The sequence below is a fragment of the Onychostruthus taczanowskii genome, unplaced genomic scaffold, assembly GCF_017590055.1.
Source record: "Onychostruthus taczanowskii isolate IOZ18803 unplaced genomic scaffold, ASM1759005v1 scaffold22, whole genome shotgun sequence".
NCBI lineage: Eukaryota > Metazoa > Chordata > Aves > Passeriformes > Passeridae > Onychostruthus > Onychostruthus taczanowskii.
Window position 1 is genome coordinate 4,196,174 of NW_024499462.1, and position 25,389 is coordinate 4,221,562.

The 25,389-nt window shown below is 38.9% G+C and overlaps 1 protein-coding gene across 1 annotated transcript in view; it reads left to right on the forward strand.

The window, feature by feature from the left end:
- Window positions 1-16,297, forward strand: part of CCDC6 (coiled-coil domain containing 6) — a 49,069-nt gene extending 32,772 nt beyond the window's left edge. Inside the window, exons 6-10 of the mRNA XM_041405112.1 lie at window positions 1,298-1,458; window positions 4,035-4,191; window positions 7,382-7,482; window positions 11,228-11,352; window positions 13,619-16,297. Of these exons, the coding sequence (XP_041261046.1) occupies window positions 1,298-1,458; window positions 4,035-4,191; window positions 7,382-7,482; window positions 11,228-11,352; window positions 13,619-13,810 (736 nt within the window). The 3' untranslated portion in view covers window positions 13,811-16,297. The remainder of the gene's footprint in view (window positions 1-1,297; window positions 1,459-4,034; window positions 4,192-7,381; window positions 7,483-11,227; window positions 11,353-13,618) is intronic.
- The last annotated feature ends 9,092 nt before the right edge of the window (window positions 16,298-25,389 follow it).

Here is a 25,389-nt window from a genome sequence, read left to right on the forward strand (position 1 = left end):
CTTCCCAATGCTTCTTTAGTAGAAGTTAAGACAGTGACTCTTTATATGATTGCAACAGCTAAAATTAAAAATCCATATGAAAGCAACCATCTCTTAAATGTTAAAATAACAAGAACTCATTTTGAGGAGGAAATGGGAGACAATAATGATTAATGATTATTAATACCTGATATTTTTATGTGTATATGGTTATGTTAATGTGACCCTTTGAATATTGGCTGGGACCTCAGAAAACGCCTGAGCCTGAGTGAACTGCAGGTTTTGTAGTTTTATTTTACAGAGCCCTGCTGTGTGGAAGGTGCTCTGAAGAGCTACATGTGATATTCAGCAGTGGTAAATCCATAGCAGGATGAGCCTTTGGTAGGATTTTTGCATATCTTAGATTTAAAGCCTACTTTAAGGCAAACCATTTCTGGTGTGATTTATCTCAGACTGTGCTGCTGCCTGTCAGGAGCTGTGCTGGAGTCAGCCCCTGCTTTAGTACTTTGTGTGTTACACATGAATACTGCAGTGTGCAAGAGGCACAAATCTGCTCTTCTGGGCAGGGTTGGGTCTGGCCTATCAGCTTGTTCCTTCTAAAGTTTCATGCTTTCAGGGTGGAAAATACCCTGAAAATGTTACCTCCAAAAATCATCATTTAGAACCTTTAATATCTACCATGTGATTATTTCATAACAGAAGTTCATTACTCCTGAATTTACTGTCATTTATTTGAGGTGTTTGAGACCTTGATTATACAGAACACTTCAATATGTTTCTGTTTGGAAGTTTTAAAAAAAAAAAAAGGAGCCTTTTTTACTGTCCTTCGGAAAATCTTTGTGAAATTTTTTTGATAGCGGTGAAATGCAGAAAAGCCTGTGTTTCAAGTTAGACATACTTTACTTGTCATTCATCTTCACTATGTGTCCTTTTTAGGAGAACATAAATGTCAAAACTTGTATGCAATTAAATGAATTTTCTTAGCAAAAGTTTTGTGTAGTAAGTAGCATTTGAGGACAAAACTGAGGTAGATATTTATAGTCTAAAATTTGTTTCTCCTGAACTATATGTTGATATATTTTGGAATGTTGATGTCTGAATATGTTAGAAAATTCTTCTCTACTAGGACAACAAATTTTGCCTTTTTTTATTTTGAGTTAAAAACTAAGCATTACAACTCCTCCCCCAATTTATCTCCCCTCAAGCAGTAGTTTAAATAAACCCTACATACCTTTCAGAATCCTTGCAATGGCTTTCTGGGGAATACAAGAGGTTTTCATTAGAATGGAAGGTAAAGTTTGCACTGTTTTTCATACAGAATTTTGCAGGAGAAATTAGACCAGCCAGTGTCTGCTCCACCATCACCCAGAGACATATCAATGGAGATAGACTCTCCAGAAAATATGATGAGACATATCAGGTTTTTAAAGAATGAAGTGGAGAGGTTAAAGAAACAACTGAGAGCTGCACAGTTACAGCGTGAGTAAATGACTTGTTTAAAATCTTCTGAAGTTTTGCATTGTAAGATTTTTATATCTACTTCCTTGAGTTTGAATTTAAGGTAGAAATAGGAAAAAATGGGGCAGGTTTGGATTACATTTTCATAATTGCAGGGTTATTGCTTGTTGATATATTTATACTGTAGTTTAGGGGGTTCTTTAGTTTTACTGAAAGGATGTCTGAAAGAATCAAAAAATAATCCCTGACTATTTTGTGCCTGGAAAAGATGTATCTATCATTTTTTTTCAGAAACTTAGCAGTATTTCAGCATGCAAATTTTTCAAAACATATTTATGGCCTACTTTATAGGAGTCATGTTGCAAATGAAGAACTACTCAAAAGAATTAACAGCTAGTGACATAAAGGTCAGCTGTCTATAAGAATTTCACTTGTTAATGATTGTGGCAACCTGAGGCAGCTGCTGCACAGTATAGCAGCATTCATTTGCTGTGTCCTTTCCTGTGTAAGATGGCTTTGAAGCATAAGGAGCTGTGTAGAAGTCATCACGTTCCTGTCGTGCAGGGCTGGGGCTCCTTGCCCAGCTGTGGGAGCTGCATTTTGCCCTGCCTGCCCAGGAAGGGACTGTGCACTGAGCACGTGGGCTCAGCTGCCAGGAGGCTGCTGCCACCTTCCCTTGGACTTTGCAGTGCCAGTCCTTCATTCCCTCCTGCTGAATCTGAAATTCCTCTCTGAGAGGCAGCAGTCGTGCCTGGTTCTGAGTCAGGAGCGTTGCAGTGCAGCTGGTGAGTGAGGAGATACATCAGCACATGGCCAGAAAAATCTGGGCCAGTGCAGAACAGTCAGGATCAGCCCACTCTGGCCAGCCAGGCTAGCTGCAATATTTCAGCCTCCATTTAGAGAAGGAGCTTGCTGAAGGCAGCAGCCTTCTTCAAGACAGAGATGATGGATCAAGAGTGCTCTTTTGCGGAGACCTTGTGCACAAGTTTGTGGCATTAATAATTTGTGGCTGTTAAAAGAAGATAAGGACAGCTAATCTTTGTACTTGCAAATTCTGCACTGCAGCCTTCACTGACTGAAGTTCAGAACAAGAGCAAGGCCTTAGATTAAACGTACTCTTTGTGCAAATCCAGCCTAATTAATTTCATTTCAAGTATCCTCTATTTTTTAAGTGGTTTCTTTTTGAACTACTGTGATTTAGAGTAAAAAATTGAAAGCATTAATGTCAAATTTACGTTGAAAATAAGAGCTTGGTTTAAAAGGACTCTCTCCCTTTGTGAACAGGTTAAACAGAACGGCAGTACAAATAGCAGAGCTGGTAGGAATGGTGGATGTGCCAGCCTGCCAGCAGAAGATGAAACTGAAATGCAGTTTTCAGATTGGTGTTTGTAATACATGGTCATTAGAGAACCTCTAGTAGTAATTTTAAGTACTTCATGGAATCTGCTTATGAACTTCTGATACTTGTATTACATTTTTTTATTTCTGAAACACTTCTAGGAACTGCTTTGGTATGATAATGTGCAAGTGACACTGTTACATTTAAGTGATATTTCCACAGAAGAGAGATAAATCACATGTTGTTAATAGTTTGGGAACAGGTTTCTAAAGCAGGAATATTCTTTAACTTCAAGGTTGTTGCATAAAGGAGTGATGACAAAGCATGATGAATTGGTTTGGGTTTTCTTAATGTCAGGGATTTAACTGCAAGCTTGCTTAAATGTTACAAAATCTCACAAAATACATTGTGTGTCTCATAAGTCTTCATCACATATTCCATTTTATTTAAGTAATCTGTCACAAAGCTTTGTAACTTTTCATAATTTGACTTTATCACCTTAAATAATCTGTGGTACCAGACCATTTAAGTGATGTTTGCTGAACTTGTTTAGAACTGACAACTCAATTTGCCCTTTGATGTAGAGTAGACCTATTGTTGGCTTTTAAAATTAAAATTGAATACAATTTTAATATTGGCACATGTTCTGTTGGACAGTTTCTATGATAAGATGTGTAATTGAAAGAGTGCTGTAGAGTATATATAAGGTAGTAATTTTAATACAAGTTTGAGTTTGGAGTTTCAGTTGTGCTTCCTCCTTCAAAATGAAAATACACCTTTAAAATAATTTCTTCAGTGTGTTGCAGGAAAATCTTCGTAAATGTGGAATAGGATTATTTTAATAGAGCAAGAATCAGTATTTTTTGTTAATGGTTTCAGTAATGTTTTTGTAATAAAATTTTTCTTTCTTTTTAAATTTATTTTTGAAAATACTTTTGGTTCGTGGTGGTGAGTTTTGTTTGTTTTTCTTACATTTTATTTTCAAACTTGATGTAAAACAATAGTTTATTTTGGTAGTTACTATTCTGAATTAGGCTTTGAACTAATGACTTAGAGGTGAAAATTTTCAGTGATCCTCAGCATTTTCTACACCTTCATCTTGAAGTGTTGGAATAAACGAGGTGAAAATTTTCAGTGATCTATCCTCAGCATTTTCTACACCTTCATCTTGAAGTGTTGGAATAAAATTAGGCACAACATACTTGGCTGCCTGAGAAATTGAATTTTAATCAACTTCTAACAAAACGATGAATTTCAGATTCAGAGAAGATGGCACAATACCTAGAAGAGGAGCGACATATGAGGGAAGAAAACTTGAGACTTCAAAGAAAATTGCAGAGGGAAATGGAACGTAGGGAAGCTCTCTGCAGACAACTGTCAGAAAGTGAATCCAGTTTAGAAATGGACGATGAAAGGTTTGTATTTTTTTGGCCATCCAGATGTATTGGACTTCTTTATAAGTATTTATACTACTTTTTGAATATCTTAGAATAATTAGAAGTAAATTGTATGTGGGTTTAACATGCTTATCAAATTCCAGCATAGTCCAGGAGTTGTAGCAATGTTGTACAGAATTTGCATTAGTTTTAACAGTGAGTAATAAAATGTTTATATCTGAAGATTGTTTTGGGGTTTGATAATATATATTGAAATGAACACAGCTGTGGAGTTGAAAATCAGGATAATTTGATCACAACACTTTTGTTTTGCCCCCAACTCAGTAACTGCAAGGAGTTCTGTGAGGTAGGGACAGCATCTTCACTTGGGCCTGATTTGTCCTTTGCAGAAAGTAAAATACGTTCAGCCCAAAACAAAGGGATACTGTGTAAAACCTTTGAGAGAGGAAGCATTTCCAGAACTGTTGTGTTGTCCTTGATGTCCAAACCATAACATCCTTGATTATTTTTTTCTTTATTGCAAGCTGCTTTGCTTTCCCTGACCTTACAGATAATCTTGAATCTTTCGTGGTTTATATTGTGCCTTTTAGTGCTCTCTCATGTCATAGAAACATGACAGTGTTATATCTTGAAAGAGGATTTAAAGTACATTTTGCATAAAACAGTCTTAGTTCTTAGCAAATACTCATTATTTGGTTGTATTGTTTTATGTTATTTTGGATTTATGGTGCTCCTTTAGAATAAATAAAAGAGTTACTCTGTGCTCTGTATTTTTTCTGATACTGAGAGATTTCTGTGTCCTCTTTGGTCCTTAATATTTGCTATAAGATGTAATTTACCAGAAACAAAGTACCAGATATTTTGTGGTAAGGAGTACTCTTAAAGCTCAAAGTAGTGTATTCATTCTAATGAAACACGAAGGCAACTTGACCTATATTGCATTAGCATCTGGTATTAAGATGTAGAAAATGCTGTATAAATTAAATTGTTAGAAATAGGGGATTCTGAGATTGGAATGTTTTCTTATTAGGCTTACCTTTTCTTCCACTATTTACAGTGTAATGGAAGTACAGTCAAAATCTAAACCTATGAAAATTACCAGTATTAATCCAAAATTGTAGAGTATCCTAATAATTTTTCATTGTCCACTTGTAAGTAGTGGTAACCAGGAAAATGCAGGAAAATTTGATTAACTATTCTTTTAATAAATTGTCATGTTTGATTTTTTTGGTACTACAAAGGCCTGACAGAATAACTCCAAGTCAAGTATTTGCAGTTTATGTAATAGAGAGCAAAGTGAAGGACAAAGCAGGCATTAGGAGTTAGCCTGAGAAGATGCAAAATTCTTGCAGAACTATGTGCAATAATGATTTTAAAATGTCAAGTTTTGTCAGCTTGCATCTTCCTAAAAATGGTGGTGGTGGTGGGTCAGCTATCAATTTCTTTCAGTTGCATTCTGTTAGCTGATGATAATTATTGCTTGTAGCTGAGGATAGATGAAGATGCTTTCCTGAATGTAAAGGACACAGCTGTCCCAAATCCTCTTTCTCTAGACCAGCAATAGCTTTGTCTTAACCCTCCATCCTGTTCTTAGGAGTAGCAGGGTAATGCCTGAAACCAGGACACATGCTAATGGGGTGCTGCTGTTCCACATCACCTGAGCCAGGTAGTGGGATGACTTCAAGGAAATTCTATTTGTGTAGAATGCAAGGGGATTAAATCAGAGATGCTGCCTTGTAGAACTTACACACTGGTCTGCATTGGAACCTACTGTGTGTTGCAGAGGTAGCTTAGCTCAGTTTCACTAACCTTGCCACTGGTAGCTCTTTTAAAAACATATATTTAATTAAACCCTAATTTATTAGTTGGTTAGTTTTCTGTTGTTCTCAGTTGCAGCTACTTTTATTACCTGGTCTACCCAAATTCAAACCAACTTTGGTCACTACAGTGTACTGCCTGTGCTAGGGCATGTGGTTTGTTAACTCTGAATATCCTGGTTAAAAACCAGCAAGATGCAGTATCAAAATAGGTTTCAAATAGTCTATGGATAGACCTCAAAGCAGTCATTGTGAGTTCCACCAAATAGGAGTAATTTTAATGCTGTTCCATGTTACTGGCTTTTTTATTATGATGGCGAAATAAATGCAGCTACTAAGAATTCCTGAGAACACACTGGTAGAAGGGGAGACAATTAAGTCAAAGGGCTGTTAGGTAGCAAATTTGGCCTGCTGCTCTGCTGTGTCTGGTAAAGAAACACAGCTGAGTCCAATAATATAAACCCATGTGCACTGATTTGCATCCACCTGGAGAAGGTGTGCAGGGGGGCATCTAACCTAGAGAGTGACTGAAAAATCTAAGTGGAGAGTGCCTAAGCAACTCAACCTGAGACTGCCAGCCTAGTGCTGTGGGGAAAAACCCACAACATTTCTTGAGGTAAAAACAGTGAGTGGCAATTAGGGGCAATTTGTGTTATTTTTATTCTTTTATATAGCACTTGATACCTATGAAGAGGGTTCACTGTAGTGAATGAAGGACAAATAAATATCACTAAAATTGTTACAGCTGGGGAAAAAAGCTTTGCCTCAGGTTCTGAACTGTTGAGTTTATCATAGTGAAGTGTGGGATGTGTCTTGCAACACAGCTTGGAAGTACCTTTAGTAGGATGGTCCTGGGTTCAAAGGGTCTCTCTCTTCCAGTGGCAGAAGATGGGATGAGCGAATGTTTGAATGTTGGGACCAGAGGGATTCGAGTAGGAAACAGGACATGTTTTTAATGCTATGGCTGATCAGCTGTTGGAACAAATTGTTAGTGCTTTAATGATTTCTTCACCCTTTTTCATGATTTCAGATTAGTGCTGAATGCCTTTCTGGAAGATACACTCCAACCAACCAAGCTTTTGAGTTCATTGTAGAAATGATGTGTGAAGTGCAAGAATGTAGAATGGGTCAGATTGGATGACATGGTTTACATCTCTGACCTTAATATATACCATTTAATCATATACAACTTATATGGTTTTAACTGCAAATGCCTAAGAGAAGTCCAGCTGTTTCCATGGAAAGTTAAGCCAGTGTCAGCAATGACAAGAGTTCCTGTCATGACTTCCTAATGTGATTCTTATGGGAATTGAAAAAATCACAGTGAAACATTTAAAACATGGCACATTTCAAAAGGTTTGATCTAATTATTCTTTGCCTTTTTTTGTTAGATATTTTAATGAGATGTCTGCACAAGGATTAAGACCTCGCACTGTGTCCAGTCCTATCCCTTATACACCCTCACCAAGTTCTAGCAGACCTATATCACCTGGTAAATATTTAACCCAGTTTCTAAAATTATTGTATGCATCACATAGTAACGTGCCCTATTAATATATTTAGGTCAATAGCCTTTCAAAGCTAGTTTGGAGAAAAAAATCCTGCATCATAAATGCAAGAATAGTTTTGCCATAGGTGTCTTCTAGTGCAGCATGTTCTTGGATGATGACCAGATATTCTATATTTCAGATCTGTGGACAGATATTGAAGATCAGTTAAGTAGCTATCACTTGAACTTTATTTCTTTTTTTGCTCTTTTTCTCTCTTGCTGTCTTTTTTTTTTCCCCCCTCCCTTCCCACACAAGTTGCTCAACAGGACACATAATTCAAATGGATTTCTAGAGTCTGATGAAGAACTAATAATGAGATTGATATTGTGCTCTGGATCGAAACTTCTTAGAGGAGTTTAATCTTGAACATGTTGGAAAAAAAGTCAATTTTCATTTATCTTCAGCAGAGAAATGGCTTTTTTAAAACTTCTGCTATTTTCTATTATTAAACAATAACTATAAAATTAATAATTCTTGTCTCACATACTTTGTATAACAGAGGCAAACAAACCTTTCTGAGTTTCTACTTACTGAATATATTTTAAGTCAAATGAAATGCATTTGTGTTACTAACACATTTATTGACTGAAATTTAAAATCCCTTAAAATTGCACTTGAACATTGATTACGAGTTGTTGGCAGTGGGTATTACGTGGTGCTCACAAACACCTTGTACATAAAGAAGTGAATTGTGCGTGCCTGGCTTTCCCATGTTCACCTCTAGAACCTGCCAGGCAGGTGAGATGTGCTCTGTGTTGACACAAGATGGGAATGAGACATTTTGTTACACAGGTCTGCTAGAACATATAAAATGTCTTTAGATCCTTGAATTTTCAAGGTTGACTGTGGTTTCTCAAAGGGCTATAAATAGTTTTCATCCATGTGTTTCATGTGTGAAAACCAGCTCTGGCCATAAGCCATGTTGTGGTGTTAGAGATGAGCAGTGTGGCTATGAGTTTTCACAAGGTTTTTGCATTTCTGAAATGAGCCAAATGACTTGACTTTCAAGGTGTCAGGGTGTGTTACCAAGAAAATGATACATGTTTTCTTACCCCTTTCCTGTAACTGGGTGTACAGAAGTGTAGTTGTGCCCCCAGCTGCTGGAGGAACAGCTCTGTTCATGTTCTCTGTGTGCAGCGTTTATAGCAGTACATCTGCATCTGCAGTCACACAGGAACTACAGCTCTGTGGGACAGAGTGCCTGCTAACTTACAGGCTTGCATCTTACATTGTTTAGCAACGCTCCCTGTTTAGGTGCTGATGTGCCAGTGCAGGAGAACTCTGTCAGTTTATTCCTACACTGAGACTGAAGTGCATTTCTTGTTCCCTGTGGACTTGATTTCCCATCAGTAGTTGATATAAGAGTGAAAATTTCATCCCACAGACAGAGGATGCTGAAACACACTCTGAAGCACAGCTGAAATTATTGTTTCTAACAGAGTTTAGGAGCTTGGAAATTTTGGTGTGGTAAATGTTCCAGGCTAGCTTGTCTGCACAGGCAGCTGCATTAATCTCCTTTTCATCTGATGAATTAGTATCAGCAGTTGGGAAGTGTCAGACTTCAGAAAAATAGAAGCCGCAGTTTGTTAGAGAATTAATGAGATCAATAGGGAATTTTGTAGAGCTGTCTAGGATAAATTAATGCAGTAATGGATGAAAACAAATAGGTTTTGAGAGTATTTTGTATCTAAAATAGTACAGTATTGTGATGCCAGAAGTATCAGCACAGAATAATAAAACAGCTGTATGTTGCATCAAGTATTTGTATGACTTGGCATATTTCATTTGGGAAATGACGTGCCTTGAATATGTGGAAGCAGAATTTGTAACCAGTTAGAAATGCTATAATTTCATGTGGATAGCCGATTGAATGGATCAGATTCTGGCTTCTGAATCCCTGAGTCTTTTGTGCCTGCGTGGCTTGGGATGCTACTTTTGAAGACTCTTTGAAGCTGAGATACTGCTGAGATTTCTAGGACAGTGATCTGTGCTAGAAATCTTCTAGAACTTTGAAGACAGTGTAATTACTGCTGCTCCTAGGCAGCTGGGGATTAGTTCTAATTACCAGTAGCTACTTCATTGTAGCTACTGTTCTGTGCTTTGCTGCTGCTGCTGCTAGCTAGCACAGGGGCTGTGTGTGGGGCTGCAGAGACGAGCTATCCTGAAAGTATGTGCACTGCTCTGGTTTTGTTTCTTTGGCTGCCATGTAGACTTGCATTTGTCAAGCTTGGGGAGCTGGATTATTCCAAAGCAGTTCAGAATTGCCACATTACAAAGGTGGCTCTGTTTTGCCCATTATTTCTAGTATCTTTCCTCTGACTGGCTGCCTTGCCACCTCCCTGAACATCGACTAGTTTCTATCGTTGTTGCTTACAAAAGCACTTAAATATAAGACATGTGCTCTACAGATAATTAGATTGTGTAGTCCAAAGGCACATTAATTGTGTTGTTACTCTGTAGTGGCAGGGATTCCTTGGAGTAACTTGTAATTTGCACCAGACATACATTGACAATGTAACAGAATCAAATAGAATTGAAGGAAGCACAGGGAGTTTTTGTTTATATGACTTCATTAGTGATCTGAGGCTTGTTCTGTTTTCTCATCCAGATCTTGTCTCATCTCTTGTAGTCAGAAACACACAGGTGCATGCAGACAGGGATGGTGCTGGGTGTTGCTGCAGGGACATTGTTCTGTATTGGTTTGGTGTTGAAGTGTGAAAACTGCTAAATCCAGTGTGGTGTCATAAAAGTTTAATAGGCCTTCAGAAATGTTCTTCGGTCATTATTCTCCAAAGCAGTTGCTTGAGTCTGTTTGTAAACAGCTGAGAAAAGTCCTGTCTCCTCCTTATGAGATTATTGTCAAAAATCAGAAGGGAGCAAAAGGTTTTGGAAAATGTGCTCTTTTGAGAAACTCAAGCTGTTCAGAATGCTCTAGGTGTGAACTTGAAGCATTTGGCAGTTGCTGTCTCTGTTTTCCTTGGTTAAATAGAGCTATACAGGAACTCTGCATTTTTATAACTGAGTTCTTACAAAAAGGAAATACTTGGATGAAAGAATTAGATATTTGCAGTTTTGAATATTGGATTTTCCTTAACGTAGATAAAACAAGTTGCAATTTTAAATGTTATTTGCTAGCCTAGTCCAGCTAGTAACATTTCCCAGCATGTTTTAATTTCCCAGCCCCAAAGGTCTTTAAAATGCTGGAGACAAAAGAGAAGGAAGCTTGCTGCAGATCTGGTATGCCTTGGAGGAGCCACCTGCATCCAGTTTTTTTGTGGAACATCTTTTTTGTGACCCAGTGCTAGATGGCTTCTCCAGGCACAACCTCAGACTGTATGTAATTCAGGGAGTCATTTCCTCCATGGAGAAATGGAATGCTGAATGGAAATGCTTACAGACTAGAACTAAGCTACTAAGGAAGCCTTAGACCATTTATCTTAAGCGAAAAGTTATGTTTAACATTGTATAATCTATGTGTGAAACACATGGTAGTATACTGCAGGAAAAGAAAATAAATTTGCATCACACTTCTCAGTACAATTAGTATTTTCTAGATGGCTAATCTGTAGCACTTACCAGTTTTTAGGCTATCATTGATTCAGAACCAAAAAATTTAAAAAAACCCTCACAATTTAGTTTTTAATATCAAACAAGAATGTTGATGTTACCTTGTTTTAACAATTTTAGGTCTGTCATATGCAAGTCACACAGTTGGTTTCACACCACCAACTTCACTGACTAGAGCTGGAATGTCTTACTACAATTCCCCAGGCCTTCATGTGCAACATATGGGACCATCCCATGGTATTACAGTAAGTATTTAAATTAGTAAATACTTCTTACCAATATAGTTTGGTTTTTGGAAGTTATGGTTTGTTGTCCTTAAGCTTTTTTACAAAACATTTTTGTAAATGTTTGTTTTTGTCTCCTTACTCCAAGACACCTATTGCTGCTTTCTTCAACCCTGATTTTCCTCTTCACCCCTCAGAAACTGATTCTTTTTGGAGAACCTTGTTTTCTGCAAAAGAGTAGGATGTATTATCATCTTAAGGACAGTAATAGGTATCATCTTATGGATCAGCAGTCAGGCTGTGAAAAGTGATGTTCTAAGCTACTAAGCCTATCCCAGGAAGTAAAAACATTGCTTTCATTTTTCTCCTAGTCTCCACCATCTGACGGATGAGTCATCTGAGGTTGCTTCAAGCTCAGGTTTTCTTCAGGATGACACACAATGCTACCATCATGTCACTGTAACAGGCAGTTAACTCTTATTTTCTATTGTCATTGGCAAAGAAGAAAGTTAATATAAACATTTATTAGGGCAATTTCTCATATCTTTTAAATGAATTTATTTCCTTTTTACCTGCGATGTTTGATGCATTTCCACTTCATTGTGTTTTTTTCTAAATATTTGTGGAGTTTAATGAGCAAACAAAGCCTAAATATTAACCATATGGCAAAGTACCCCTTACACTTGTTGTATCAAGACCATTTTGATTTTTTTCAGCAGGTATGGTAGTATGTAAATATTCATCAAGGTTTTTGCTTATACTTGTCATTCTCAGATGTAAAAACGTATTTTAATAGAATTTTTGGTACAATGCTGAAATATGGCTGCTTCTGGTTTAGGTGGGCGTGCAAAGGTAATTGTTACAATTTCACTGAGCTATGGTGGGTGGGAATGCTGCAATGGTAGGTAGAAGAAAGGAAGCTGGAGCTCAGCAGGAAAGTAGAATTCTGGTTGGGGCTTAGCCCATGAGTTAGTCACAGGAAGATCTTTATGCTTCTGGAAAACATGGAAAATAATCTTTTAAATGAGTTTGTCAAGGAACTTCCTCTGTTCAGTCTCTGTGAAGTACTACTTTGAAACGCTAAATGAATTGAGTCACTGTGAGAAAGATCATCTTGAGGACAAAATACTAATTGTTCAGAGAAAGGTGTCGACAAGCAGCTGATGGCTTTGTCTCAATACTGGTACCAGGTCCCCTTATATTATATGTATGCAGATGCAATAAATAATATTAAGTGTTTCAGAAGCATCAGTCAGTTTTCAAGAATCTCTTTGGTTTCACATACAATTTTAATCTATTGTACATAGTTGTGCAGAAAAATGGATACAATATATTTGATTTGACTAAACTGCAGTTTCATTCTTGACTCCTCATTTTTGATCTCGATTACAAAATAAATTTGACTTTACTTGTAGTACATTTGGTATAGAACTGTAATCATGCTTCTCCCCAGAGCTGACCACCTGTGGTTGATTAGTAGTTATGGGTAGGTGGTTTGCCATGCCGTGAGGTTGTTGATTAATGCTAACCACATTGGTAAGTAATGAGCATTTTTGTTTCAGAAGTTAGTGTTGTGGAGTGTAATTTATATTTTTGCATTGCTAACATTAAAGATCATCCTTCCCCTCTTGCTCCTCAGTTTGTAGAGATAAAGTGGGGTTTCAATCTTTGTTAAAATGTACCGGTTGTTGAAAATCTGTGCTTTCCGTTGAGGGGGTCTCTCTAACAACTGCTTCACTCCTACAGCTCAAAGCATTGTAATATTTTTTGTTCTCCAAATGTTTTTGTTGTATTATGCTTATGTTTTGCTCCAGTGTGTGGGCTAAGAGTCTTTCAGAGAGCTAGAGATTCTGGGCAGTCTCTGATACAGCTTTCCCAGCCACGCTCAGGTACCTCAGGTGCCAGCAGCATGGAGTCAAGACCTCCTCAGCACCTGCTGGTCGGGCAGGCACAGCTGGGAGGTGCTGTGCCTGCAGCATCTCATTTCTTTTTAGGTCCTGGTCATCATGGGTAAACATAGCTGCAGGACATGTCTTGTGTTCACTTCCTGCAAGCTGACAGGAAGGAATGCATGTTCTCTTTGATGTCAAGAGTACTTCCCCTTTCCTTTGCTACTCCATTTCAGAGGAACATTTATTTTATGTAAAAGTTGTATTGTGACTCCTGCAATGTTTTGAAATTTCAGACTTCTTTGTGTGATTTTTTTTTTCCTTTGCCAAGATTAGAGGACTTGCACCTAACATTGTTCAGGAGTGTGTTAAACATGATTTCACTATTTGTTCTGCAGAGGCCTTCACCACGAAGAAGTAACAGCCCCGACAAATTTAAACGTCCCACTCCTCCTCCTTCTCCAAACACGCAGACCCCAGTGCAGCCACCTCCGCCGCCACCTCCGCCACCTGTGCAACCTCCGGGCCAAGCCGCGGCGTCGCAGGCAGCCAATTTCCAACATTCAGTGCATCCCTCCTCTCAGCCTTAGTGCATGTGCTCTGCAGTCTCTATGTCAGAAGTGGACTCATAACACGGAGCAGTTTACTAAAAGCCAAAGGCTTACTTGGCATATTTGGATTTGACTTATTTGCACTGAGGTTATATAGGCTTCACTGTTAATTGTGTTGTAAACGTTTGTATAAAATGCAGCCAGTGTTGTGGGTCTACAACACTAACTTAACAAAGTTTTCCATCAGTGTTTACTTGAACTACATGTATGTCCATTCTCTGGCTGGAACATTTGCTACTCTGTTTGGTAATACGGCATTATGTCGTTTTGCTTGGCTCCAAAGCTTAATTTTCCTGGCTTTTAGGTTTGTAAAATTAAAGGGATACCTTTTTATATTTTTTCATGACAATTTGCAGAAAATGAAAGGCATGATGGGCTACGTGATAAATTCTGAAATATTACAGTGTTTACCAAGCTTATGGAAGATCAGCACTATGTTTCAGTCATTTAAAATATCAGCTTCTAGTGCAAAGGTGAGTCAGACACCCTAATCAGTGCCCAAGACACAAGCTCTCTGGTATTTCGTAGCAAATAAGCTTTATTCACAGAGGACACATCCATACTTCTCCTGTTTAAAAGCACCTCAAACATATGGTACCGTCAGAACTTTACACTGAGGGAACTGGCTTGTTGGAGTCTGTGGAATGTACAATTCGTGGACCTTAAGATTTGATGATGTCACTTGACATTTCTGCTAACCTGTAAGCTGCCCATACGGAGTGCCCTGTCACAGTGACTGTAGGGGAGTGTGGGCCTGCCCACAGGTTACTGAGAGCTGATTCAAGTGTGTGCTCTTGAATTTTTTTGCTGCAGAAGGCGATGTGATTGTAGAGAACAGCTGATGATAATTTCTTTCTTGTTAAAATATATTCATTGTGATTCCCCTGAAGCAAAGTTTGAACAGGTATTTTAAATGTTCGAAAGTCTGTTAGAAAATGAGATCAGCCTAGACGAATATATTGGCGTAACAGCCAAAACTTTGTATTGCTTGGTAGAAACAGAGTACAAGAAAGTAGCACAACATGGCACTAATTAATGCTTATTTAGCAGCCTAAGCCGGTACAATGTATAAAGAAATGTATTTCAAATACATTCTTTCCATTCATTTAGCACAAATAAATTGGTTTCACTTTGCAGTGGAACAAAGTGTCACTTCTTGATATTGCCATCCTACTCGGTTACATTTTTCCTGAGGTTCCTGTTGAGTACTGGGGTTTATATATTATTGATAATTTTAAATGGTTTACCTCATATATATGGATATGTGGGCCATGGAAAATGACAAGAGAATGTTTATTTTATGAGAATATGTATCTGGCTATAATCAAAGCAGAACATGAGTAATTTATCTTTTGTTTACAAAAGTTTGTTTGACATGCTTAATGCTTTATTAAGGACATTTTTAAGAAGGAAGTACAGCATTCTGGTAGTATACTAACACTTGTACATATAATGTCATGTTTGCCGCTCACCTATTCAGTCAGAATTGCAAACTGAAAATCCTTATGAAAATAGTGCTCTAAATCAAAGTTGTAAGTTAAAATAATGTTGTAAAATGTTCCGCTTAAGGCAAAATTAGAATTTCTTCACCGTAGCGATGTAGTTTCAGCTCTGAGAGAATTTAGAGAAATGCATATATAGTCTATTACACTTCTTAAACCAATATGGGATCAAGTGCATTATCAAATTACATTACATTAATTATGGTAGTTATCCTCCAGTCAAACGATTCTCAAGGTTGTGGCAGACCTAAAATTTGACCACTGCTTCCAGCTGAAAATAATTGACCACAGCAGATGCTTAGCTTTCCATAGAGGAAACTCAGCTCTGAGCATTATAATTAAACAAAGCTCCTGAATAAGTGATAGGATTGAATGGGAGAAAGTGACAGATAGTCAGAGGTGGGACTAAGGTCAAGACAGGATCAGCTTAGTGTGATGCTTGTCCTTTTGTAAACATAAGACAAAATAAAAATATACTCTTTATTAAGTAGGATTCCAGCTCAAGTATCCCAGAATTTGCCCTGCTTTCTGAAGTGCTTTGAGATCCTTGGATGTACGGCTCTGTGGAGGGCAATCTCATGGTGGTGGTAGTGCAAATGTGGGTGGAAAGGGAAGAGCCTTTGATGGTGTTTTAAGATCTCAAAATGGAAAATTGCCTAGAATAATTTACATTTGAAGCATATTCCAAAACTGAATTTGTGTAACCCAAGTTCAGCTGCTGTTATAAAGTGTCTTAGTGAACTTTCCTTACTGTTCTAGTGGGACTGTTACCAGAAGAAAGTAAAGAACTGACAAATGTATACTAAACCTTGAAAGTGTAAAAAGGCACTAAATTGGCCTTATCGAACTAAGAACGTTGAACAAACATTTGCTTGCAATCAGAAGTGTTAAACTCTATTTGTAGACTTTTTGAATAAGATGAGAAATTGTGCACAACCATCTCCTAATAAATGTAAATGGATTTTCAGTTTTCCTTGTGAATTATAGTCATGAATTATGATTCTGCAGCTGTGATTTTATCAGATCTATAGACTGGAGAAACTCACTTGACAGTGAGGTCCAGCTCGCTTAGGTGCTTTGTTTCTCTCAGAAGCACCTGGGTGGTTTTCTGACATCCCTTTCATCACTAATGCCTCTCAGTTGCACACTGCATTGTCACTGGCTGTGTAAGTCCACAGAAGCAATTTCTAGCTCTGTGAAGCATTTTGTGAGCATACCCCTTCACAGCTAAAGATTGAAAAAAATAAAATCTACTTTTCAGCTGTTTCAGCAGTACTTTCCTCTCTGACAATCAAGCAGCTTTCTTTTTTTATTTTCTCTCAAGGGATCTGGCTTGGACACTGGAATGCAGCTGATACTCTGTAGAGCATTAAGAGTTTATTTTATCCACGATTTGTTCCACAGAAGTTCTTTGGAAGAAGAGGTGGGACTGTTTGGAGGTAGTCTTCCAGCTAAAAGCCAGATAAGACTGTTTTAATTACATGTACTCCTCTGAGAGCATATTCCCAAGGGCAGAAAGTACATCAGAGTTTTTCCAGAAAGTGTTAGTGCTGTTCTGGAGCTGGGCAGAGCAGGATTCCTTTCCTGCTAAAATGTTTTCATTTAGGAATCCAGCTGCCTGGGTGGAATCCCTGTGCACTTCAGCTGAATGAAAAATGCAGTCTTGGAAGCAGTGAAAATGAGAAAGCTTCCTGGGATCTGTGCAAGTTGCACTGCTGACAGGAGAGTATATGGACTCTGTTAAATAAATGGAAACTGATCATGGAGACAAGTAAAAGAGCCTTAAATAGTATGTCAGTCAAAGAAACAGTTTCTCATCCTCAGTGTCAATTACTGCTTTGCTAAGAAGGTACAGCCAGGGACCTTGACTGAGTTTTACAGTGTTTTTCCTGAGCCTAATGCTTAGTTTTACAAGCAGTACAAATTCTAATACTGTTCAACTCTTTCTGATGTTTCCTTTTTTTCAGTCATGGCAGTCTATTTCTTTTTGATCCTTGGGAGTCTACAGAGCATGGACTATGCAGAGCATATTTCTCCAGTTCAAGCCATCTCATAAGAAACCAGAAGGTTTATGAGTGTAAGCTATAAAATTATAATACATGCATATGTTACAACAACCTTCTTGAGAGGAAAGATCTCCCCTCTTGAAGAGAGGGCAAACAGAGCCCCTGAATACCAAATGGACTGTATGCATAGAGACAATCTGGTTTCCTCAGGTCCCTGAGGAGCTGAATTCCTCTCTCAGATTTTCTTTTTTTTTTTTTTTTTTTTTTTTTTGTTTATTATTTGGATCAAGGTTCTTAAAATTTTAAATTACTTCAAATTCCATGTCTCACTACAATAAGTACTCAGGATACCTTCATGTTCATTTTGGGTAACAACCATCAGTCCTAGCAGAAGCAGAGTTTGAATCAATGCCACTGTGTGGACAGGAGGAAGTCACTGACCATGGCAGACCACGGCCTTTACAATGCAGTTAAAAGGGATTGTGTACTCATGTAATGATTTGTTTTTCTAAGCAGCTGGTCTTGGATTTTAGGTGTGTTTATCTCTCCCTGAAGAGGAGATAAACTGTGGAGTTTGGCACTGCATTACAGGCAGCTGCTGCTACTTTAGGGAGAAGAGTGCTTGTGCCTGTTCCACTAGTTGGGCTCCAAAGAAAAGTACTACCTCATCTTTCAGCTGGGATGATGTGGCCACAGGGTGGGAGAAATGTCATAGCTGTGTTAGGTTTTGTTCTGCATGTGTTACCTGGGTGGGAGTCTTTCCTCACGGGAATGGGGCTCCAGAGGTTATAAACCATTTGTAGAGGAGGAGTGAAGAGTTAGGACAGATGGTTGAAGATTGAGTTTGTGAAAATTGTGTCCCTGTAGTAAAATTGCTGCTCAGAGTGCTCTTTTTCTAGGTCTGGAGATTGCCTGTATTAAAACTATTTGGGATGGGGGTGGGGAGGGGCTTTTTTTTTGTGATTTCCATTGAAAAAATGCTGTGTTGCAGTTCTTCAAGTTTATGGTGTTGGTATCTAATTGAAAAACAACAACAACAAAAAAATCACAAAAAGCAATTCCCCTTTCCACAGAATTTGGAAGTAGTCTTCTGTGTGCAAAGGTGGGTTTTCTCATGATAAAACATAGTTCTGTGTCTATAAACTGAGATGTTTTATTCTAGTGGTAAAACCCAAGCTGTCCAAGGCACTTTAGTTTGTGATTGCTGACTTTTGTTTTGGCAGGTGTTTCAGATGAAATCTAAGCCTCCTGTGGAGGAAGAAAAAAATCACCTGACAGCTGTAGACTGTTCCTTTCCTGCAGAAATACAGCAATTTCCTCAAATGCAAGTGGGACAAGCATCCTTGAGCTTTTCTGAAGCTTATATTTAATTTCAGTACCTTGGTGATTGCTCTTGTATATTTAGAGAATCAATGGAGCCTCTTTATAGGTTGTTTGGGTGTCTAGCTGGTTGTTCCTATGTTTTTCTGATCCTAGTGAGGGAAGCCTGTTCCAATTTGGATCAGTGGCCAAAGTGCAGGTTTGTTGAGCATGAATCCCAGTGGTGACTTTAGCTACACTCACTGTGGTGGTGTGGATCAGAGCTTATTGTAAGAACCTCAGAGATAAAGAAGCTTGGTTTTTTTAGCAGGTTACATTCTATTCCTGTACTAGCTGTATTATTGCTTTTTTGTATATCTCAAGGTGTTTACATATACTTGTAATTGTTATGATGTGTCTGTAATCAAGCTCATCTGTGCCTTCATGCAGACTTCCAATAAACACTTGATTTTTTTGTATTTTCTTGTATGGAAGACTACTGGGTGGATGTATATTTCCTTCTCTGTCAGCCTGTCATCACTGGGAAAAAGAGGAAGAAAAATGAGAACTAGGGGTCAGAGAAAGTTGCATGTTTGTATTTGTTTTTGCTGTCTTTGATTCTAGTTGGGCCATTCCTTATGTTAAATGTCTGAGCATGTAACCTGGGGAATAACCTGTGCACATAATAAAGTTTGCATAGGAGGTGCCCTTCACTTTGCATTAGGTGGATATTTAAAGTACAAAGCACGCTTGACTCCATCAGTTTTGCTTTTGTCTTGGAAGAATGTAACTGTATTTCTTGAGTTATTATTGTAGGGAAATTCCAGAGTGCCTTTCTGAATTAAACATGTCTGTTTAACTTGTCACAGCTGCCTTCCATGGGAGTTCAAGCCTTTTTTTGCCACAGCAAAAGCTGCAGTATTTTTGGTCTTCGTTGACCTCCTTACCTTGAGGCTACTTTTCCTTGGGAGGGTGGAGTGGAATAGAAAAATAATAGTTTCATCTTACCATTTTTTCTCGGTTCATAGGAACAGAGAGGTATATTTGTACAAAGTTACAGAAAAACATCCTACGTGTTCCGAGTCAAAAGCTGTACATGGCAGGACAGCTATTTCTCTAATCTGGTATCAAATGTGAGAAGGAGAGAAGGCAAAAAATGTTTCCTTGCCTATGCTAAGGGGTGTGCTGTATATTCTGTAGGTCAGAAAAGAGTGCTTTTGCTATTTGTAGTAGTAAAGGTCATGGTATCAGGTGCTGGCCTTCAGCTTTTCTTGATTGTTTTGTAGTCACACCTGATTGTTCAGTTAAGTCACTCTATGATTGATGGATTCAGTCATTTTCTAATGAAATCTGTCTTAGGAATCCACCATCATTTTTGCTGTTTTGACATATTTTCTTACTAAAACCATAATCAGTTATTATATTTAATGATCTTAGACCATGAGCCAGTGTAAACTATAGATTGTATGTATTTGTGTAATTTCTGTGAGTACTTTGTTGTGGCATCTCTTGTGATGTTTCTGATTTTGTCCCTTTTTTTTATTGTGTGCATTCATTTGTCAGCTTAGCCCAGAGGTCATGCTCAGTAGCTTGTCTAAGTATTACTTGCTGTGTCTGGCTGCTTTGCCAAGATTCTGGGTTTAGATGTGAAAGTCCCAGCGGTACTTAACCTTATCCTGTATTCAGTGTCTTGAGTGTTGCTGAACTTGTTGGTTGAATCCACTTGTTTCTGTCCTGTTCAGCTGCTGCTCTGGCCTCTGTGTGACTGACTGCTGCTCTGCTCAAGTCAGCACAGGCCTGTGCCTGCAATGGCAGTGTGCTCTTCCATTCTGACCAGAGAAATCCTTGGGTTCTGATGGCTGCAAATTCCTGGGCACCAGGCCATGGGTGTATTTCAGCCAATGCTAACTGAGCTGATCCTTGTTATTCTGCCCTTGGAACACAGGCAGTGTTTCTTAAAAGCCTTTATTCTCCTCAGGGTCCTGCTGCCATGCTGAGCAAGCAGTTGTTCTGCCTGTCCCTGACTCCCATGCTGGTGGGTCTGGGGACTGGGGGAATGAGCTGATGCTTCCTTTGTGCATGTCCTTTGTTTTCTGGCATTTGTCTGAACAGAACTGAGCCACTGGAGCACTTTCAGAATAGCAGAAAAAAAGGGAGAGGTGACACATTGCTGGTTTAAGTTCAGGTTGCCTTGTCCAGGTGATCACCCCTTTAGACGGTTCTTTTTTATTTTTTTCCAGTGCTTGTACCCCTTTATAAAGGAAAGCAAGTTCCCAGCATTACAGGGGTTAATTTATAAATCCTGGTAAACTGCTGAGAGTGAGAGAAAGAATGATGCATTGCACAGCAAGCAATTTTAAGAAGCCTAATCCTTCCTGAATGTAAAGGTGCTGGCTTGGATTTCAGTCTGTTTCATGTGCTTCTGAGACTGCTCTGTACCTTTCAAAGTACACAGCACAGCCGTCCTAGAGCAGCAAGAAGAGGTTGAGGTCAGTCCTGCGTTTCCCAGATGGAGACTGAAGGTATGTATAAAGACTCATGAAGACTGTTAGTTCACTTGGATGCAAAAAACAGTAAATACAATTGGAAGGTCTGAGATGGGAACCTTGAGGCTTTTGAGCCTCAGGGCTGTTGATGAGAGTCATCTGTGTTCCAAATTCTGTATATCAGTGAAAATGCTCTACACCTGTCCCATCGCTTATTCTCTTAAGTCTTGAACATAGCCCGGCATGTGAATTTAATGAAACCAGAACAGTGATCTGTGGGGGTCTCAGGTATCTGTGGTGTGACCATCTGGCATTTTTGGGGCTGCATATGAGAAGTGTACACTGCTGCCTCCTCTCTCCCTCAATCCTTGTAGGCACACTGGCTTCCCTCCTGTCACTGGGCGGGGGGCCCTTGATGTGGTGTGAAAAAGCAGTGTTGTGAGCTGGGCTCTTGCCATGCTGGATCTGGGTGCTTTTTGACAGTGATGAATGAAACAGGGTGTGAATTTCACTACTTTTGTAGTGAATTTTAACACTGTCTTGGCTGTCAACAGCAAATATTACATGTAGAAGAGGTCAAGAATAAATGCTTCTATGTTTCTGCCTTGAGATGGGAATTTTAGGTCTGCTGTGACTTTTTCCACACTTCTAAATTTTCGACCTGATTTTTCTGTACCTGTTCAACACTGGTACCTACCTCTGCTTATTTTCTAGCAGGGGAAAGAATTAAGGCTAATAACATGAAACAGTTTTCATTTCAGCTGTGATTGGTCCCTGACTTTCTTTGGAATATGCAGATTGCTCATCTGCATCACCAAATTAGGCAAATTGTTTTGGATCACTTGTATGTGAATTTTTCCAATTCACTTTCCATTTCCAATTTGATATGAAAAACATTGGATAGTTTGGAAATATGGAAAACCTATTGGAAAGTGTCCAAGAGAGGGATGTGGAGGGGATCTTGGAGGGGAAGCCATGCCAGGAGCAGGGCTCAAGTGGCTTGGTCAGTTCAGCCTGGAGAGGAGGAGACTGAGGACAGACCTCACTGCAGGCACAGCTTCCTCCTGAGGGGAAGAGGAGGGGCAGGCACTGATCTCTGCTCTGTGACAGTGACAGGAGCCAAGGGAGTGGCCTGGAGTTGTGTCACACAGGTTTGGGTTGGATGTCAGGAAAAGGCTCTTCCCCCAGAGGGTGTTTGGGCAGTGGAACAGCTCCCCAGGGCAGTGGTCACAGCCCCAGGGCTGACAGAGCTCAAGGAGCATTTGGGCACAGGGTGTGATTTGGGGTGCTGAGCTTGGAGTTGGACTTGATGATTCTTGTGGGTCCCTTCCAACTCAGAATATCCTATGATTCTAATTTATTTTTTTTAATAACTGCCGGCTGGGTGTTGTTCCCCTTTCAGGGTAGCTGCCTGCTCAGGTACCCCCAGGGTGGATCCCAAGCTGTGGGATCTGTGGGGAGCTGTGTAATGGGGCCCTCCTCCATCCACCCTTGGAGCTCAGTGGGGATAAGTGGAAACTGAAGCAGACTTGGCAATAGAGAAATTGAAGTTCCTAAGTATGATGAAATCCCCAGCTGCAGTGGTATATATTTGCAAAATCTATTTCCACAGAAACTCTCAGGAGAAGTGAGTTTCTGTGGATGAATGATTAGAGTGATTAAGGCTTTTAAACTTTGTATTGTTTTTGGTCATCAGGACATAGCTCTGTATAATTTTAAAATTGTTTAGTCACTTTTCCTGCACACAGATATTTATACAGCAGACTTAGAAACCAGTAAGAGCCCTAAGTTTTATTTAAATTATTTGCCTGGGTTTTTTGTCCAAAACAAGTGTTAGCTGTGACAACATACCAATGAATTAAACCTGTTAAAAGTTACTGCATTCCTTACACTATTAAGGCCCTCTAGGATTAGTCTGGCTGTTGTCTTGAGTGTTCATTAAATACATTTCTTATGCTGTTTGTTTCTGAAGGTAATTGAGGGGTTTCAAGTTAACTCTTTCATATTTTGAAAAGACATTCAGTTTCTTTTCAAAAATTTTATCTGGACTAAAGCATCTCATGCCATTATATATACATATTGACACCATGCAATTGAAATTAATGTCTGAATTCAGAGGGGAACCTATCTTTTTAGATTAAACATTCCAAGATCTTCCCAGACTTACTCCCAGGAATGCTGTGCCTTTGTTCTAGCAGCCTCCCTGATTTAAGGGACAATTTATTGCAAGAGGAGTTTGTGTGAATCCAGATTGCACCATAAAGCTTTGGCTTCTCTTTTATGGTGTATTTTAGGAATCCACCTAACTGAAATGGTGGCTCTTTGCATTAAAATTTATGCTAACTATAATTCTAGCTCAAATCTTACCTGTATTCATGGGAACACGTAGTCTCTTGACAGCAATAACCTTGCTAAGCTTGTCTGGAGCATAATGTTATTTTTTTTCCTAGGGATTTTTTCCCCCCCTAGGGAAATCTACATGCATGTGCAAATGGGGTTAGAAATGCCATTAATGTCCTACCAGTTAGTTCAAATAATGAAATGGATCATTATGGCTCTACATGAAGGCAGTGTGTGTGCACCAGAGGGATAACAAGGGTGAAGAGAGCACACAGTGAGCAGAATCCTGGTCTTTGCGTGGCCTGGAGTGAGGGGGAAGGTCAGCTTGTTTTCTAACAGAAGAGGAGCCAGATTGCAGCACTTTGGCTACAGTTAAAGACCTTGGGTTTTCCAAATAGTTTTACTTTACTCAGTCATTACAAAACTCTCATCCTGATTCTGAAACTATTTCTCAGTTTCATGTTTCTGTTAATCATAGAAAGGTTTCTGTTTTCCCAGGTTACCTTTTGGAAGACAACTTTAAGGGAAACCAGTTTCTTTCCCCCAAAGTGCTAATGTTTAATTGATAAGAGTCAGGATGCCTCATGATAGTAAAATGTTTGCTCAAGATTTGATAAAGATTTACAAGGTCAAGCCATTGAATGTTGAATAAACGACACTGTTAGAACTCGTTGTGACTGAGATAGTCTTTCAGGCTACAGAATTCACATCTTGAACAGTTTACATTGGCATGAAAATATATTTAATCCTCTTGCTTTCTTATTTAATTTGGATGTTTCATTGCGTTGGTTGGGAGTTTTTATGGTGGGTTTTGGTTGTTTGGGGTTTTTTGTTAATATGCTGCCAGTTTTATTTTCTTACTACTTGTTTCTCTTACAAATCTTGTTCTTTGGTTCCTACTGCATTTTAGCAATGTTGTAAAATCTTTCCTTTACCAGTGCAGAACTACATTTTACAGTTTTAACTTTAATGGTACAAGCATCCTGTAATTTACAGATGATAATGAACTGGAGAAGGTTCTACTCTTGTCTGCTGCTGACAGTACAACTTCTATACTTGCAGATGCTTTTCAGCCATTTCCTTTCTTCCAAATTCCTGGTTTAAAACCTGTTTTGAAAAAAAAAAAAAAAAAAAAAAAAAAAAGAAAAAAGCTTGTAATGTTTTTATTTTTTAACAGCACTGCCACTTGCATTTATTAATTGTTGTCTGATCTTACTTAACATTTATTATCGCAAGGAATCTGTTATGATGTGATTCAGCAAACATCAGTCAACCTTTGGTAAGTTTTCCAAAGCACTTGGATTTGTTGAGGGCTGAAATTGGCACTTACCTAGACATTGTAGGTCAGCTGTTGTTCTTGTTCCCATGGATGAAATATCTACAATGAAGTTGTTTTGGACTTAGAAGGGCAGAAATGAGGACTGAGTTAGGCTGCAAATTCCAAATGGATGAGTAGGCTGTGAAATTAGCTATGACATCTACACCTTTTTGAAAATGTCACAGTTTCTAAAGTGAATGCTTCCTCCAAGCCTCAGATCTCAGAGTTCAATGAAAGGCACAGCAACCTTATTCCCACTGGGGCAGAAGGAGCCAGGGAACTCTTTGGGAACAGTTTTCCTGGCAGTTGTGCCCTCCGTGTTAAAGTTGCTCACATGGCGCTCAGGCTGCACTTTCTTCTTCCACAACAAATCCCCAAAAATAGAACAGGCACTGAAAGCCTGACACTTGCTGCAGCTTTATAATCCAAGCTGGCCTAAGGCTGAGGTGGGGGAAGTCTCAACGAAGATCAAGGACTCAGCAAAGACTTCTTTTGTTTGTCTTTCCCCTCCCATGTGCTCTGCTCAGAGGCAGGGTTCCTGGCTGCTCCTCTCCTGTTTCCAGAGCAGTTACATAATTACTGCACAATTTCAAAGACAGGTTAGCGA